Source organism: Aulonocara sp. 'chitande type north' Nkhata Bay, linkage group LG4 (assembly GCF_057382095.1).
Source record: "Aulonocara sp. 'chitande type north' Nkhata Bay isolate Kocher_YH1m ecotype deep benthic linkage group LG4, A_spYH_male_GT1.1, whole genome shotgun sequence".
In the NCBI taxonomy this organism is placed as follows: domain Eukaryota; kingdom Metazoa; phylum Chordata; class Actinopteri; order Cichliformes; family Cichlidae; genus Aulonocara; species Aulonocara sp. 'chitande type north' Nkhata Bay.
In genome coordinates, this window is record NC_141347.1 from 23,723,461 (window position 1) to 23,741,431 (window position 17,971).

The following is a 17,971-nucleotide window of genomic DNA, read 5'->3' on the forward strand; positions in this document are numbered from 1 at the left end:
CAAATTCAAAATGAGCTGACATATGTTTTAAATGGTGCATTTTCTCAGTGTAGACATTTTATATGTTTAGTATGTTCTAGTGTCAGTGGGTTTATGAGATTTGCAAAATCATTACATTCTGTTTAGTGTAATGGTATGCACAAGGAGCAGCCAGCAGGGAAGATCTTTAGTGGGTGGAGAACTTGGTAGTAGCTCTCTGCTTGACATCAGGTGCCAAACCAAATTCTATGCCAATGTTATATGGATTCAGAAATTCCATATCCATTCCTCATTGCATGGACCATAATGCCGATGGGTCCCTGCATAAGATTGAGCAGGATTTATAGAAAGGTTAAGCTGATTCCTGGTCTGCGCCTCGGGGTGAGGGCTTTTACAAATTTAAAGTGGATGACAGGCGATTTTCTGCTACTTTGGCCGAACAATAAAGCCAAAAAATTTCTTGGCAAGCATGTGTGGTAGGAGTTACAGCAAGTTAGTCATAGCCACCCAGTACAGCAGAGAATGGGAGTAGTATTAACTGCAGCAGATGCTCATATTCACTATGAGATTTTTTAAATGTTTATTTTCACAGTTAATGACAACAAACTCCACTTGACAGCAATTACCAGTAAAATCCCGCCTTTATTGTTAGCAACATTCATTATGTGTCACCATATAATTTACAATAACCGTGTGATTGAAAACAATAATAAGTGAATCTCCTCGTTCGGAGGTCTGCACTGGTGAAGCGAGAAGCATACAGCCGGTTAAGGACTAACACGCAAAATCTCAGGTTCTGTGTTTTACTGCGACACCAACATTTCTTTAACCCAAGAAATCATGCGAGTCATTTAACAGCTTCACATTTTTCATGTGTTCATTGGTTGTGTGGTTCACTATATTCTGGACAATGTACACAAAGAGCTTATTTTAAAGCAGAATGCATGATTGTCTGGGGGTTTTTTTTATTATTAGTTTGCTTATAGGAGGTAATATTTTATTTACCTACTGATGCTGGACTTTGGATTTTTTTTCCCAAAGAATTGTTGTAAGATGTGTTTTTATGTGCATGTGAGGAAAATGGGTGTCTCTTCATGCATCACAGCTCATCTCACCGATGACGCTGCTCTCATACAGTGCCTTCTTCTGTTTGCATCAGTACGTGTGTGAACTATCATCCTCTTATCTATGGCTGATTGAGTCTTTACACCCCTCCCAACCCCCTGGCTGTGTGTCTGTATTTGTGTGTGTGTGAGCTGTTGGCGATCCCTCGTTGGGATGGCGAACCTGGTGACCTCCCTGCTCCATGCCTCCCAGAAACAAGGGCTTCTCATGTGGCTGCTAGCCAGTTGCACTGAAAGCCCACCATTCACGACTAGCCATCCCTTCTATGAGTTTGTCTCGGCATGTGTGCGAAGGAGAGGGGGAACAGATGGATAATTTTTGAAATTACAGTTTGAGCAATTGCTTGTATGCATGTGTGAGCAAGCATGTATATCAGAAAGAATCTGTGTGCATATGGTATACACTTTATAGACACTTAAAATAAGAAATTATAAAACTGCAACTGTACAGATGGAGAAGATGTTTGTGTAGAGAAGCACTGAATCCTAGGACTTTATGTTCAGAGGATAGCTTGGCTTAAACATTCAAAATTGTATGGCATAGACTGTATGTAAATGATAGTCCCTTTAGCTTTGTAGCTGCCACTCTAGCAATGAAAACATTTACATGGCAGGCTGGGATTATTAGCTGTCAGCTAATGCCAGCAACTTTGGTCAGCATACTGAATCTGTAGACCAGGGATGAGAAAGTCATTTTTAAGTGGGCCAGACCTGTGAAAGTCTCCTTTCTGTCAGTGTAAACAAGTTTAATTAATCCCCAAAATATCTTAATAAAAGAAAAAGAAGTGCAATTTTAATAAAACATCTCAGTCTTTCTACGTGATAAAGAAATGCTGCTCCTGAGAAAAGGAAAGAAATCGGTGTGCACAACTCTTTGGGCTTTGGGCTTACCGTCCAGTAGCACTGACTTCAATTGTGATGAAGTGTTTTGAAAGACTGATGAGAGATCACATCACTTCTTCACTTCCTCCCACCATCGACTCACTTCAGTTTGCTTACCGGACTAATCGTTCCACAGACGATGCCATATCTCACCTGCTCCACACATCCCTGAGTCACCTGGACACTGGCAGAGGGAATTATGTTAGGATGCTGTTCGTGGACTACAGTTCAGCATTCAACACAATAATTCCCTCTAAGCTTTTCACCAAGTTGACGGATCTAGGACTCAGCTCATCACTGTGTCAGTGGATCCTCAACTTCCTCACAGACAGACCCCAATCAGTGAGGGTAGGAAAACAAGTCTCCCCCTCCATCTCACTCAGCACTGGAGTGCCTCAGGGCTGTGTTTTAAGCCCCCTGCTGTACTCACTGTACACTTATGACTGTGTAGCCACATCCGACACCACCTCCATTGTCAAGTTTGCTGACGACACTGCTGTTGTGGGCCTGATCTCCGACAACATCGAGACGGCCTACCTGGAGGAGATTAGGAACCTGGAGACCTGGTGCCAGGAGAATAACCTCCTCCTAAACATCAGCAAGACTAAGGAGCTGATCGTGGACTTCACTACAAAGCAGGCGAGGAATTACAAACCCCTCATCATCAGTGGCACGCCAGTGGAGAGAGTGGACAGTTTCCGATACCTGGGTGTCCACATCACTCAGGACCTGTCATGGTCCTGTCACATCAACACCCTGGTTAAGAAAGCCCGTCAGCGTCTCTTCTTCCTCAGAAGACTTAGAGATTTCCATCTGCCACTGAAGGTGCTCAAGAACTTCTACTCCTGCACCATCGAGAGCGTCCTGACGGCAAACATCTGCACCTGGTTTGGGAACAGCACCAAGCAGGACAGACGAGATCTGCAAAGGGTGGTGCGCTCGGCAGAACGCATCATTCAATCAGAGCTCCCTGACCTGCTGTCCATCTACACCAAGCGGTGCAAGTCCAAAGCTAGGAAGATTATGATGGACCTCTCCCATCCCAACAATGGACTCTTCTCACTGTTGAGGTCTGGGAAGCGCTTCAGCTCCCTTAAGGCCAAAACAGAGAGAATGAGGAGGAGCTTCTTCCCCCAGGCTATTCGGGCCCTGAACCAGGTGTAGGACTGGACTCTCACACACGTCACCACACGCACCACCACACATTTCCTATAATCCTATAATTCCTATAATTTATAATCCTTATCTTTATAATCTCTTCTGCTATTTGCACATTCTTTACTGTAAATTCCTAAGTTAATTTGTAAATTTTTGTAGTAAATTGTAAATATTGTAAAACTTTTCTTCTGTCATTTAATGGTCGGGCATTGTACAGCTACAAGCATTTCACCCCCATGTCATACTGTGTATGGTTGTGTGTGTGTGACAAATAAAATTTGAATTTGAATTTGAATTTGAAATTCTAAGACATGAATGTGGACAATTACAGAAAGAAGTAGTAGTTCTGGTAGCTTATTGGCCAGACTGCCCTGTAATATAAACCTGAAAGTTTTTATTAATTAACAGAAACAGTCTTTTTTCAGCACTTTCTATAGTAGATAGTGTAAAACCAGGAACTTTCTGTCATTTAATTGTTTATTAATTAATCACTTTATTGTAGCCATGGCCATGCTGGAGTTCTGTCACTTAGAAAAGCTATAAAACGTAGATTTTCCCGAGCCGTTCTGTGGGTCAGATTGGTTTCTTTGCCGGGCTGATTCTGGCCCCTGGACCTTATGTTTGACATCCCTCACATAGACTGCATGGGTGACACAGATTTTTGCCAATTAATGCAAAATAACATACTGATAAACTGCCAGAATTTCACTCACTCAAACCCAAACGTGAGTAGGAAACAGTAGAATTAAAAATACTCCAGAACACATTTGGAACTCTAAAATTAAGCGTTTATCATAAAATGGGGGTGTACTGAGGTTTCTCACAGATGTCATGTGGATGACAGTTAGACATAATAGACGTGATACAGCCATCGGTTACTAGTGAAAAATATGTATTCCCTGACTGGATAGCAGTGGTTCCTGGAGGTTGCCTGCTCTCGGTGGGGGAAATCAGATTCAAAGAGGGCAATGTACCAAAAACGTCTTAGTGATTGCTTTGGTTGTTTGCAGATTACTAAAGTTACTGTAGTTTTTCACATATGTCTGCAAATAGTTGCTAACTACTAGCCGAGCAGTAGTACAATTTGGTAAAGTGAAATAAAAAAAGTGTTGCTAGAGTAAAAGCTGTGCCTCAGCGCAGCAGCCAGCTTGTTTCATAAGGTGCAACTTGGACTTTGAGGGCGAATGGTCTCCATTTATGCTTTCAGTACAGCTCAGAGTGTAGCTCGCCAACGTTTGTGGACAAGTCCATCACTTCCATTCAATCTATGACTGTAGTAATATGATAAAGACCAAACAACCTCAGGGTTTGGAGTGGGTGTGCAGGGTTTATCATAACTGATTTCAGCTCCGACAGCTTTCATACCCGGCCGCAGAGTCAGCGCAGAGTCAGCGCTCTTGATAAGTTTGTCTACACCTTCTTCCCAGTAGGCCACAGCAAAAAAACAAAAAAAACAGAGCAATGGCCACCACCGTATGGTGAACAGCAGGAGTTTACAGCTGTTGAATTACCTTAGTCTCCTTAGGACAGAAACTCTTTGTCCCTTACTGTACACCACCTGCCTGTGGCCAGTCCAAGTTGCTATTGAGCTGCACACCAGGGAATTTAGAAAATGAACTGAAGCCACAAAAACTGTCTGGACCACGATAGAATTCCTAATTCATTTAGTCAAAAGAATGTGATTTTTTATTTAGGAAGTTATTGTTAAGGATTTGAACTCATAAATATAACAATGGGCTTCATGGAGGTGTCCAGTTCCTGAGTCATAATGAGAGTTAGAAGAAGAGTCATGCCCACAGCCCCCAGTCTGGGTCCAGAGGTCAGTGTTTTTAGAGGAGGGAGGAGATAAATGCAGTGGGTACAGCTGAACTTAAAGACCTTCAGGGTTTGGTCTCAAAGGTCTACGGTGTCTGAAGGTGCACGGTCTCAGGGGTGGGGGTGATGTGACGGAGCGAAAGAGTGGCCAAGGGGTGGAAAGAAGTCAGGCTAGTGGTGGGGGTGACCATCTGGATTGGATTGTAGACATTCCTCAGGATGAGTGTTCGTAAAGGTCGAAGAAAAAAAAGAAGAGGGGTCACTGGGCCCTCAGTGTGTGTGTGTGTGTGTGTGTCTGTGTGTTTATTATTCTTTGGCTCACTCGGTGTTTCAGTTTATGATTGTGGTCGGTTCGGCAATGTTTAAGGTATTTCTTCCCCAGTGGGATCGTGGAAAGGGAGATACTTTCAACAACATTTACGTGCGCAGTACTGCAGGTGTATATTAACGCCGAGCTTGCACGCACTTGCAGGAGGGAGGTCTGCGATCATGCTGTCGCTGGACGAGCCTCTGGACCTGAAGCTTCCTCGGAGGGCCAACGGGAAGGACAGAGGGGCGCGCAATCCTCCTCTCTCACCGCTGCACCCCAAACATGCTCGCCAGCTCCACATGGCAGATGATGGGACAGCAGTCATAGAGCCTGCCTCACCAGCATCTCCACACACAGGTGAGTAATAACAAACCACAACACAACTGTTTCTATGTTTAAGTGGACACACTGAGGCTAGTGTCCCTGTGTTGTGTTTTCATAGGCGTGCAGGTGGTCCCTCATGATCGAACAGACACTCCCACCCCCCCTGCAGTGGACCTGAGCATGTCTCCATCCTCCCGCCACACCCCAAGCTCTCCAGAAATGACCAACGGAAACTACATCCCTTCAGGCGTGAGTATATCAGAGCTCAAATTCACACACACACACACTCTGACAAGCACGCATAAGTGCTCCAAATCCACATTTTCTCATACTCTCATACTCTTTTCTTCGTTCACCTCCAAGTTGTTGTTAAAATGAACACCGTCTCTCACTGCAGCGGTGAGTGAGCACACTTTCCTGTCGACAGCTAGGAGTGAGTCAGCCTGCTAGGGTCAGCAAATCAGGAACAACATCGGGTTGTGTCACACTCACATAAGGGAATCAGGCTATGGAAAGGGTGGGAGGCCTCTGTGTGAGACAGAGTGGCAGAGTGAGGGGGTAAAGTCTTATCAAACACCTCTTGTGTCCCCAACAAATACCTTTGTCTGTGCAACTTGGACTCAGTGGCCCTGCTGGCATGATGTGTGTGTGTGTATGGATGTTGGTGTGTACATTTATAATCGGATTTAAGACATGCAGACCTCACGCCGCCTAATTCAATTCCCACGCAATTGAATTGAGGCATGCTGGCTGGGGCCATTCAGTCGCCCCACATCTTATTGAGTCTCACATCCCTCCAACCCAAACCCACCGCAGCACACACTTAACTTATCCCTGTGGACATAGATTGGAGACTATCAGTCTATCTTACCGTCACACCCAAAAATAAGACCTCTTACAAAGTAGCTCACACACTTTTTGCACACAGAGCTGCAGCTCAGTGCAGGGAAACGGCGTCATTTTATGAAATTTGTCACCTGCGCATTCTAACACTGAAGACTGTGATCTCTCTGTACGCCCTTTTTCTCCGTCTGTGCTCCCCTTGAAATCTCCGTGTACCTGTGTGGCTCTTTGTAAACGCAGCATTTCATCCTTCCCGTTCTCTCCTCGAGCTAAGATAAACTGTGTGTGTATGAGTGTGTGTGGGTGAGCTGGTGCATTAGATCTTTGAGCCCCAGCTGAGATCCAGCGAATCTTACATCTCTCATGCTGAGCTCAGGGATGTAGGGAGGTTTTGTAGTGCACAGCGGGAAACTACTAGAGGAAAAGTGGAAGGGATTTTTTTTGAAGGGAAGGACATGAATCTGCAGTTCAGTACTCCATTGATAAAAAGCGACACTTTTACTTTGTCAGTCAGTCCATCCATCAGCACCTGTCTGCTTTTCCAATGCAGCGCACTCCACAGCTTTAAAGCTGGAAGTGCAACAGCTAGTACTAAACAGAAGGTTTCACCCTTATACGATCATAACTATGGACAGTGGCAGCTGAGTGTTATTTACATATATCCTTTCATTTTCTGGGTTTTATGATATACAGTAAAGCTTGTGCAGCAGTTTAATAACTCTGTTGCTGTTTTCCCTCTTTTTTTTTTGGTTTGTTTTTACCAGAATTCTCATATCTCACAGGCCTTCCAGTTCTTTGTGCCAATAGGACATGGGACAGGACTTCACCTTCCATCCTCTATGTTCATTGGCCAGACTAGTGACAAGAGATCCTCTCCAGATCTTTCAGCAGATGAACAGCTAGCCTGTCGTTGGAAGAAGGTAAAGCTTTTTCTGATGCCCTTGCAGGGAAGTTTGAATCAAATCAAAACAACTGCATTGTCACAAGATTATATTCAAATGCTTTTCCCTCCCTTAGTGCCATCTGCTGTTTGACTCCCTGCAAGACCTGGTGGACCACGTTAACGACTTCCACGTCAAACCTGAAAAGGATTCTGGGTACTGCTGCCACTGGGAGGGCTGTGCTCGCAAAGGGAGAGGGTTTAATGCTAGGTGAGTTGAAAACGGTTCATTTTGTCTCTGAGGGGGGAAATTCAACAAGTGAGAAATAGATTTAAAGCTTTTTCGTTTGTGTGTGCCGCAGGTACAAAATGCTCATCCACATTCGCACTCACACTAATGAGAAACCCCATCGCTGTCCCACCTGCAACAAGAGCTTCTCGCGCCTGGAGAATCTCAAGATACACAACCGCTCACACACAGGTCAGTGGTCAGAGCCCAGTGAGTACTGACGGATATCTGAGGCAGTGTTTGCTATACAATTAAACTGTAAAGTAAAAATTAATAAGGAAGTTCTTTATAATAGTCAGCTTGTGTTTTTGATGGCTTCTATCGAGTCATATTAAATAAAACATGACATTTTGTAAATGGCGATCTCCATTAGAGTAAGAAAGCAGGCTAAACCGAGCTGTGCTCATTGGCTGACTTGTGATTGGAGAGTCAATAGATAACAGCTGTTTGGTTTCAAAAAACTAAGACGATGACTGCAAAAACATTCAGCTTGAGGCTGTGAAATCCTTCATATAAAGTCTCTACTTAATTCCTACAAAGGCTTTTGTTTTTGTGGAGTAGATTTTTAAGATTTTCTGAATGAATCTAAACATCTGTATCATCTCTCCCCCTGCAGGTGAAAAGCCCTACATTTGTCCGTATGAGGGTTGCAACAAGCGCTACTCCAACTCCAGCGACCGCTTCAAACACACACGCACGCACTATGTGGACAAGCCCTACTACTGCAAGATGGTGGGCTGCTTGAAGCGCTACACAGATCCCAGCTCTCTCCGCAAGCACATCAAAGCCCACGGCCACTTTGTGACTCAGGAGCAGGGCTCCTCAGGTGGAGTGGGCTCCCTGTTAAAGGGAAGTCAGAGCGGGGGGTTTACTAGTGGTGGTGGGAAAGATTCAGAGTTGTCCTATGTGAGTGGAGCCCACATTATAATCCCAGGGGCAGCGGCTGCTCTCCTGGGAGGCCATGCTCTGCAGGGCCTGGGTGGAAGCCTGCCCCTGTCCCCACTCAGTTCTCGGCCCCTGGACCTCAGCACACTGGGCTGTGCCAACTCCCCTCCTGGCAGCTTGGGAGGAACATCCATCCTCTCTTTCAACGGCTCCCCGCTGGGTCTCACAAAGTCCCATCTTCTCTCCCCCGCGTTTCCCTCCTCGGCCCTGGGCCTGCCGATGGTGCCGGTTCTGGGGCCCGCATCCGAGTGTGGGGCCCAGAACCACCATGCAAAGAAGGGCAAAGGAGAGGAGGCAGAGAATGAGGTGACTGGGGGGGCCCTGAACCTCTGCACAGGAGGGTCTCATGATCCTTTGTCCTGGGTCGTCATCCCCCCAGGCACTGTGGTGCTCAAGCCAGCTGTGGTCAACTGATACACACACACACACACACACACACACACACACACACACACACGTTTTACTAACACACATTCCAGAAGAGCTCAGGGGGTCGGGCTGGGAGGGTCAATGCCATAGTGAGGGTCTGGGCAGTCAAAGGTGATAGGGATTGGCTCGCACAATCAAATCCAGGCAATGCATTGGGATAGAGACACTTAAAGAATAAAAGCATACTTATCAAATCGGCAATCAGCAAAACAAGTGAAAATACTACACCTCACAAGAATGAGCGTGCAACGGAAGGCTATCGCATTGTTGGCAAAAAACTAAACTTGAGGCCCAAATGCTCTGTTCAGGAAACTTGTATGGCTAAGGCCTTACAACAGGCTCCTCTTTCCTCTCTTATTTTATACTCTACTCATTCCTGTTTGCTGTTTCTATGGACAAGGACCATGAAAGTGACAGTCTTAGTGCTCTGTGTTCTTACAAAAGTCCTCCTTCATTGACAAGTATTTATAAGACTGTACTTTGACAGTGTGCCTCCAGCTTCGCAGTGAGATACACACACACACACACACACACACACACACACAAAATAAGTGACGCGCTCACATTTAGGCAAACAGGGGGATTCTCAAATCACTTTAAAGTTTTGACCTATTTCTCGCAGGACGCTGTGATTAATATGATCCAGACAAGCTTGCCAAACCAAAGCAAGTGAACTCAAATGTATTTGTGCGGGGTGACGAGACCATTAAACACAGCGAATAATAGCGTCAACTGGCTATAGTATCGAAACCTCAAAACTGCTGCTAACTATTGACAATCTGTCCCCAGTTTGGGGAGAGGGTGACCAACACAGACCAGCCTAGTCCACCAGAATGTGTACGAGGTGTGCAGACTAGGGGCTTTTAGGGGCACGGAGCAAACTGAGGACATAACATAGACAAACGGTGTTACATCACCTGGCAATCACCAATCGATTTTCAAGTGAGATTTAAGGCACTGTGGTGTAGCCGACACCCTCCAACCCCCCTCCTAGTAGGACGTGACACACACGACATCCTGCTTGCCTTTTACAGAACTAGCACTGTTTTTTTCTCTTGGATTGTCCAGCTGCTTTCTCGTAATTGAATCAACACGGCCATCTTGCGTATGAAAGGGCCACTGTGGCGATAAACACTACTGTCTTGTATTTTTTTTTTTTTTTTTTTAAGTAACCCGACCCAAAACCAGCTGTGAAAAACAGGTGGTCGTCCAGTCGAGGTCCAACCCGGAGCCGTCGGTCGAATATTTGTCCTGAGTTCAACAAGTTTTCACGCTGTGCCAAAAGTACCTGGAAAACTGCAAGCGGGATGTTCACATTGTGCCACAGAGGAGGGGTGGAGGTGTGTTTGGGCGGGGGGGTGTTGTGCACTCAGTGCCACATACAGCTGGACTGAATATGAAGCCACACTATTGCAAACTGCCTCAATTTACTCTGTCCAAAGGGGCAAAAATGGACAAAACAACAACAAAAAAAGACTCATTTAACTTCTGGGAAACTTCTCATGGTTTGATAAAGCTGTCGACATGCACTTATCACAAACTATATCCCTTGTGTGTTCTTATGAAATGTTACACGGTTCTTTGATCAGTTGTTTTGCTCTCAGTCCGGTTTTTTTTCCTGCTGTGGGTCCTTCCAGACGCCTGTCGCTCAGTAATTGTCCGTGACACTGACTTTGATTGCTGCGTGCACAGAAGAGAGAGGTCGAGGAGCGGGAGAGGAGGATCATAACACAAGGAACATTCCCTCAAGAGACTGACATAAACCCCAGCCCTCCTCTCTCTTCACTCCTCCATCTCTCCCCTCTCCTTCCGCTTCATTGGCTGTCTCCTTTTTTCATCACTTTATCCAAGGGGGCGATACATTTAGTTATTGCTGTTTCGTGTTTTTTTTCTCTCTCTTTTTGTTTTGCTGTTGTTCAGACGAGACATTTTTTCTAATGTTGAAGATGCTTCTTGTGTTCTGTCATGGCTTCTCTGCAAATCAGCTTTCTGCTGTCGAGGATGAGTCTTTCGAGAGGTCGAAGAGTCGAAGAGAGGGAGAGCTTTGGTTGGTTTTCCAGCAGCAGTGGTCCCCAATCTGACATCTGGGAGACAAAAGGGATATTATTATAAATCTGAAGGGTCGGGTAATAATTTTTAAAAACTTTAAAAATGCTTCAGTAGATCAGTGGATGACACTAAGTCTGTTTGCCAGCCCGTTATTTTGCCATTAGACCTATATGTGAATAATCTTTAGTCTTTCTAGAATAATGAATCCAGTGTGATTCTTTTGCCCCTCAGGATCATTTTAATAATTCAAGTGATCTCTATCATCTAGTGCTGCCATCCACCCATCCATCCTCTTCAGGATTAGTAGGGGTGCTGGCGTGTATCCCAGCTTTTACTGGGCAAAAGGACAGCTCACCAGTCTGTCACAGGGCTAACAGAGAGACAGACCACTGTTCACACCTATGGCCAATTTTTTCCATTGTAGTATGTTATCATGTACTTTAACACACTGCCTTTCCCGAGCGTAACCTCACAGAGACAGTTAAGTCCTCAGTGTGGTTTCCTATACAGTGTCACAAACTCCTTAACTCCTCCCCCTTGGATGCCTTCTATGGGTAACCTTTGTTTCTCTTTGATCTGAGTCTTTTCTGTCATATTGCAGATCTGCTTCCAGAGCAAAATGACTGGGTTTGAATCAGAAGTGAGCTCTGCCTATACAGCTTACCAAGGCTACCCTTGGAAAAAAACATAGAACCTGCTCTAATGATCGTCAAACAACGTCTTTATTGATATGTAAAGGGCGACGCTGTTAAATTTCTTAGAGTTAAAATGAAACCGTGTTGTAAGGAACGGTATCAGTGTTTGGGGGATCTGCTGAACATATATTAAGACTAAGACCATACACTGTGCAAAAAGACAAGGTGGCAGACACAGTGATCTGTAATCTGTTCAGTAGGTTTGGGTTCAAATGAACGATGTGTGCAATTTTCATGCAGAACAAACAAGAGGCAGCACTTCCAAAACTTTACAGATTCTACCAAAACCTGGCAACCCTGATTTCGAGGCCATAACTGCAGATTTGATCCCTTTTGTCTTAAGCCAAAAGGTTGGAACCACTGCTTTGACATTACAGTCCTCCAAGACAAACACACCGGTGTGTGCCACTGAGGGAGTGTGAGCATAATAAATGTCTTTATTGAGAGAGTATCCGAAACAAAAAATCAACAAAAAGGAAAACATCTGACTGTGAAATGTTGGGCAGCACTGAGAGAGCGTGAGAGCAAAGAGAAAGGCTTGGCTGAATGAATAAATGAATAGACAAGGGACGGGGAGAGATGAGAGCAGAGGCTGTATGCCAGTGGAGGATGGCTGTGCAGCGCAGCCACTCTCCATCTGGCCACCTACCCCAGCAAACGGCCCTCTCAGCTCTGAAGTCGCTGTGCTGTGCCCAATGTGGCAGCCACTCAGAGGCATACCAGCCTGCAGAAAACTAGGCCACTGAACTCTAGCTGCCCTCTGGGCTTTTTTCTTTCTTTTTTTTTTTATAGATTAAACCTACAGGCTCAACTCCCCCACCTCCCGGCCAAAAAGCTTTTCTTGTTTTGACAGGGATAGTAAAAAGGCCACTTTCACAGCAAACAAAAGAAGTATAAACCCCCGTGCCTGAGTTTGTGCTGCCCACAGGTCCACCAGGATTCACAGCCTACCTGTGTTTCTGCCTCAGTAATTTTGTTAGTCATTATTATCTCAGAGACCCCCCCCCCAAAAAACACCACACACACACCATTGGCCTGTCTTTGGAGTCCGGGTGGGCATTGAATTGAAAATAATTTCTCGCTCTTTGAGTGGACAATCCTGGCGTGTGATGTCACCAAAACAGGTGTTAAGTAGGCTAGACACGGTTTCCATGGCAACAGTGAAACCCACAGATGCTGCGGCTCTCCTCTTCCTCCTCCACCTCCCCTGTCTGTCTCTTCCTCTTGCTGGTCGAAGCCAGGGACAGAGACTCTGCGTGGCTGCAGAAGTCTGAACGATACTGACACGGATCCTTCCAGGGTCCACCCATCTTTAATATTAAATAAGCTGTACGATCCATTAACCCTTTGAGCTCAGCCTGTAATAAACCGCCCCCCTCCCCCCTTTATAGCGAGTGTAGATAAGGTGATGCTGTCACGTCTTTTCTCAGCGTAGTGCGTTATTCGTCGGTTGTTTTTGGGAACAAAGTCATTGTAAAAAGTCATTCGGAGTCGCTAAAATGTCTGAATTCTAAAATCTTATTTTTCATATAGCATAAAAAGAAAAAGTGGTACGCGTTCCTGCAGATTTTAACACTTCACGTTGAGACGCGTGGAGCTGAAATCCAGGGCAAAAAGCTGTCAGCGAGTCGGGTCAGGGTAAAAGGGGTGCCGCTGACCGAAAGCGCTACGGCGTTGCACAAAGGGTTAATGATAAGACTAAGGCCACGCAAGGCCTGTTCCAAGTTCTGTTTTTTTGCACATTTGTGAGATATTATGTCAGTATTTTAATTTTTCCAAGTGCCTTTTTATTATTATAGGTAAATATAGAAGTTATACACTATGAAAAAGAAAATGATTATATGAAAATATATATTTTTTTCCTGGCGTCATGTTCTATGGTCGAACATGCAGAATTTTAGAGTTGTAAAAGTCTCCAATTGGTACAACATAGCGGCGTGCTCCTGTTTTAGAGGAATTTTATTACGATATTGATAATAATGTCAATGAAAACAAAAAAATGTTTAATAAAGCTGCATTTGATACTTCTGTGTGCATTTTCATTTCTATCTCACATATACATTAAAACAGGTGAAAACCCACCCAGAATAACCTGATTAACATTCAACTCGATGCAGTTAAATTCAGCACATAAGCTAAAATTGTATGTTTAGAATTATAGTTTCCTTTTTTGCACCTCATTGCTTGGCAAAAAAAGTGTCACAAAGTCAAAACTAGAGAAAAGGAGAAGACTTTTAATTGGGTTATAATTTACAGAGGATGGGGAGAGGAAAGACCGGGCATCGCTTTGTCCTTCATGTTTCCGTGTTCTGCTGTGATTGCTGCTTTTCTTCTTTTTTCTGTATACTTAGTTCCTCGTCCAGACGCTCTTTTGCTCGCACCACCTACACACAAACAATAACAGTGATGACAAAGAGAAAGAGGTGACTTCAATGTTTTTAAAATACAAATTAGTCACAGTAAAGAGGAAGTACAGAGCAACTGACTGAACGTCAAACATTACTCATTACAAAGAGTCGACTCCACCCACGTGTTACTTGATATTCAATGAGAAGACTAAAATAGGAGTGAGAAGTTTGTATTTGCACATCTGTCATAGAAACTATCAGGCTGGTCCTGAGAGCGAAAAAAACACTGAGCTTTCAAACATGGACTTTGGTCCGATCTGACCAGTCAGCCAGTGAAATCTGCCCCACAGTGACTTTTCTGTCTTTAGCCTTAAAACAGGTATTTTGAACACAAACAGCATCTCTGAGAATAAACCGTTTCTGAGGGAATCTGTCAGCATCAGAGTCATTTAACATCATCACTCTTTAGTTCAGTCTGATCAGACTGGTTAGTTTTCCCTCAGGAACTAAACAGCTCGTATGACCAGTTAACTTTGTATTGTGGAAGAAGGCAGGGCACTGAAACCTGCAACCGTCACATGATCTGTGCTACATGATCAACATGAACTACTTTATTCTGCTGAGTGTTTTCCCCAAGCAAAGTGTGAATGAGCGGAAATTCAACACAAAGAGCAAAGTTATGGTTTTGGTGTATTTCTATCATTTCCACCATTATGAGCAAATGCCAACTCTGATGTTGTGCCACTTTAAATTGACATGATATATATCTTTTATTTCGATACTTCCTCAGTTCTCAGACACATCTGACCAATAAGTGGAGCGAATGTTCTCAGCCTCTTGGTAGAGATTCCTTTTGGTTTGTTTGGATTCGTCGTTGCATCATCAGAACCCAAGAGAACAGCAAAAAAAGGGTGAAAATGCCTTTTGCAACAGTTTAAAAAACCTTTTAGAACAGCTAGTTCTGTCTTCACAATATCTGGCAGAAGAAAGATCTGAGTTTGAGACTCAAAACTCTGACACCTACAGGTATAAAATTGTACTTTTTAATTATTTATTTATTTTTTGGTGCTGATTTCATCTTTAGACAAGCAAAAACAATGTACCAATTTTTATGTTCATGCTGCCTTAACTGTACACATTTAAAAAAATGTCTGGAAAGTGAAAGTGAATGCACGTTTAGAGCACTTACTTTTGACTGTAGGTAAAAGGAACCGCCCACTGACTTGTCATTGACTTTAAAAAGGTGCTCGTAGTTCTGGTGAAGAGAAATGCTTCAGTGTTAGTATTCTAGTGACAGCATCTGACTCCATTTAATTATTCCCAGCAGAAACACACACTTTTTAACCAAATATTCTATCAAATCACATCAGTGACATGACATCAGAGATTCAGAAGTAAAAGAAAAGTACTTCAGCTTGCCATGTATTGTTGATGGGAATTGTCATGTAAAATATACCCGATGTTAGTGTTCTAGTGTTAAGCAAACGCTAAAAAAAAAATTCCATTACTTGATGACCACTTTAGAGATGGTTTACCTTCCATGCAATCTTTGACGGTAAACTAACCAAACTACTGTATTTGTTTTAATAACTGTGTAAGAGTAAAAAGCTTCCACATCAGATGGTATTTAAAAAAAAAAAGCTTCTAAGATCTCCAGACCAATTTCAACCTTAAAAGGATCTAAAAGGATCACTAGTGTGACTGTACCTTCTGAATCTCTTCAGGGCTAAGTTCGGAGATATTGAGGATCTGCTGGGCCTCTTGCAAACTAATTCCAGTGATGCTGGAGGCTGCGGCCGACTCCTGACCCGAACGGCCCCTGGCCTGCGCTGCAGCTTGACTGGCTGTGTAGCAAAACACAACAAAAACAAATGTGATTCACATGCACACAGACACACATACACCTACAGTACCTGCCACTTGGGTACATTAGTTCCCATTAATTAACGCCAGGATCTATCTAATCAGCCAATTACATGGCAACAACTCAATGCACTGAGACATGCAGATGTGGTCAAGATGACATGCTGAAGTTCAAATATTGCATGCTGATCTACTATGATTTTCGCACATAACCATACGTAGGGTTTACGGAGAATGTTAAAAAATGAGAAAATATCCAGGCTGATGTCTAGGTGAAAGTACTTGGCTGATGCCCGAGGCCATCAACATTGAGAATGGGAAGACTGCTTTGAGCTGACAGGAAAGCAACAGTAATTCAAAGAATCACTCATTAGATCTAAGGTAGGCAGAGGACACATCAAAGCTTGAAGCAGGTGAGCTACAGCAGCAGAAGACAACACCGGCTGCTAATTTAGTATTGTTGCTGACCATGTCCATCCCTCCCTGCTTCCAACAGTCCTCAGATCTAAATCCAATAGAGAACTGATCTGAGGAATATTTACAGCAGCTTCGTGAACCTATGCCATGAAGAATTAAAGGCAGACATGAGGCCAGTGAACATGTAATGGTGATTAAAAAAAAAAAAATGCTGATCAGACTTGTGACTTTGTGTGCAACATTTGTCTGAAAATTACAAAATGTGCTTCTAAGGTAACTAAAACTATAATGGTGTGCACAATTTACCTTACAGCCAGGGTGTGGCCCTATATTACTGAAAGTAAACTGATACTTCTTATATTACCTTATGCCAGGTGTTAAACTAGGTTAGTACTTTGTAACAATGTATTCTGCGCAAGAATCGAATAATCGACTAACTCCGGGTCATACCTGCGTATTCTTGTCGCAAAGCACGAGCGAATGCACGTCCCACCACCTGAACTCCCATCACCACGATTTGTGCGAGATATTTAGCCTACAACAGGAGAAAAAAAAACATCAGGAATGACGGAGTTAATCACAAAAAACACCCAGAAGTGACTTTACAGTCAACAACACTTGCATTACATCTGTAAACAGCGACACGCTTTCCACACACGTCTACATCCTTTCTGGATGTGACTTTACTAAAAACTGTTTAAATTTAACCCTAAATCAAATTAAAGACCTCTCAGTGAAGAGGAGGCACAGCTGTCTTACGTCTTATGTGCGACAAACACACAAGGGAAGCTTCCGGAATAACCGCAGTCTCTAACAGTGTTGGCACATTAACACAAAAAGTATCAAATGTACTCTTACCATGATATAATAATAACAACAATAATAATATTAATAAAGCTTCAGCTAACAGCACGTCTCTTCTGTTTTCACATGCACGCTGAAGGTTACAGACAGGTCAGAGTTCAAGGAAGAGTCGACAATATCAAATTGAAGACGGCTCGGCTGGACGGAGAAAAATTGAACACTGACACCTGCTGGTCGGGAAGTCAAAGTGCAGTTTTCATTCAAAACAGTAAGACGATAAAATTAAACGAGTATACATGACTAAACTCTACTGATTAAAATAAATATGTTGGTAAATGTTCCTTGACACTGTATAATTAGCAATAAAAGAATTCAATAACTTAAGTGCTAAAAAAATAACTGTATGTTGAAAAACGCAGCTTATAAACTGTTTGACTCACAAGAAAAAATGGTGATGTGAATTAACACAGGACGGAAAAAGTCAGGCCAAACAAAATAAAGTACATATGAAGTTATAATGAACTGAAGCTGCAAATACAGTTTAACTGCAGCTACTGTTAACCATCATGGGCATGAATTTTATGGTACTTGGGGCTTTTAATGATTTCTTTTACTGGGCGTTCCAACAGGATAATGCTTCCAAACTCATATCAGGATAAAGTAGGCTAACATTAAACTTCTGGAATGGCCTTCCCAAAACCCAAATCTCAAAGCTATTTATATTTGTGGATTAGATTTAAAAGTTTAAAAGTCCAATTTAAACTAACTCTACCAATTCTGCCAAGTACAGTGGTCAAAAATTCAGCTAGAATTATCC

The 17,971-nt window shown here is 43.4% G+C and overlaps 2 protein-coding genes across 4 annotated transcripts in view; one reads left to right on the forward strand and one right to left on the reverse strand.

Moving 5' to 3' along the window:
• The window catches only part of glis2b (GLIS family zinc finger 2b), a 32,746-nt gene extending 19,000 nt beyond the window's left edge, over positions 1-13,746 (forward strand). Inside the window, exons 2-7 of one of the 2 annotated variants that reach the window (XM_086289265.1) lie at positions 5,431-5,625; positions 5,711-5,841; positions 7,218-7,355; positions 7,453-7,586; positions 7,678-7,796; positions 8,221-13,746. In XM_086289265.1, the coding sequence (XP_086145391.1) occupies positions 5,448-5,625; positions 5,711-5,841; positions 7,218-7,355; positions 7,453-7,586; positions 7,678-7,796; positions 8,221-8,963 (1,443 nt within the window). In that variant the 5' untranslated portion in view covers positions 5,431-5,447 and the 3' untranslated portion in view covers positions 8,964-13,746. Of the gene's footprint in view, positions 1-5,430; positions 5,626-5,710; positions 5,842-7,199; positions 7,356-7,452; positions 7,587-7,677; positions 7,797-8,220 lie in introns of both variants that reach the window. The other variant, XM_086289264.1, reaches the window with a different exon arrangement.
• Positions 13,747-13,936: 190 nt separating this feature from the next.
• On the reverse strand, positions 13,937-17,347 carry pam16 (presequence translocase associated motor 16). Of its 2 annotated transcripts, none has more exons than XM_086289271.1 (5): positions 17,209-17,347; positions 16,801-16,885; positions 15,778-15,914; positions 15,260-15,325; positions 13,937-14,106 (listed from the first exon to the last, which is right to left on the reverse strand). In XM_086289271.1, exons 1-5 carry the CDS (start codon positions 17,209-17,211, stop codon positions 14,017-14,019), a joined length of 381 nt encoding a protein of 126 aa, XP_086145397.1. In that variant the 5' UTR covers positions 17,212-17,347; the 3' UTR covers positions 13,937-14,016. The 2 variants fall into 2 exon arrangements, with proteins under 2 accessions (XP_086145397.1, XP_086145398.1); XM_086289272.1 differs by lacking the exon at positions 17,209-17,347 and adding an exon at positions 17,110-17,145.
• Between the last annotated feature and the right edge of the window lie 624 nt (positions 17,348-17,971).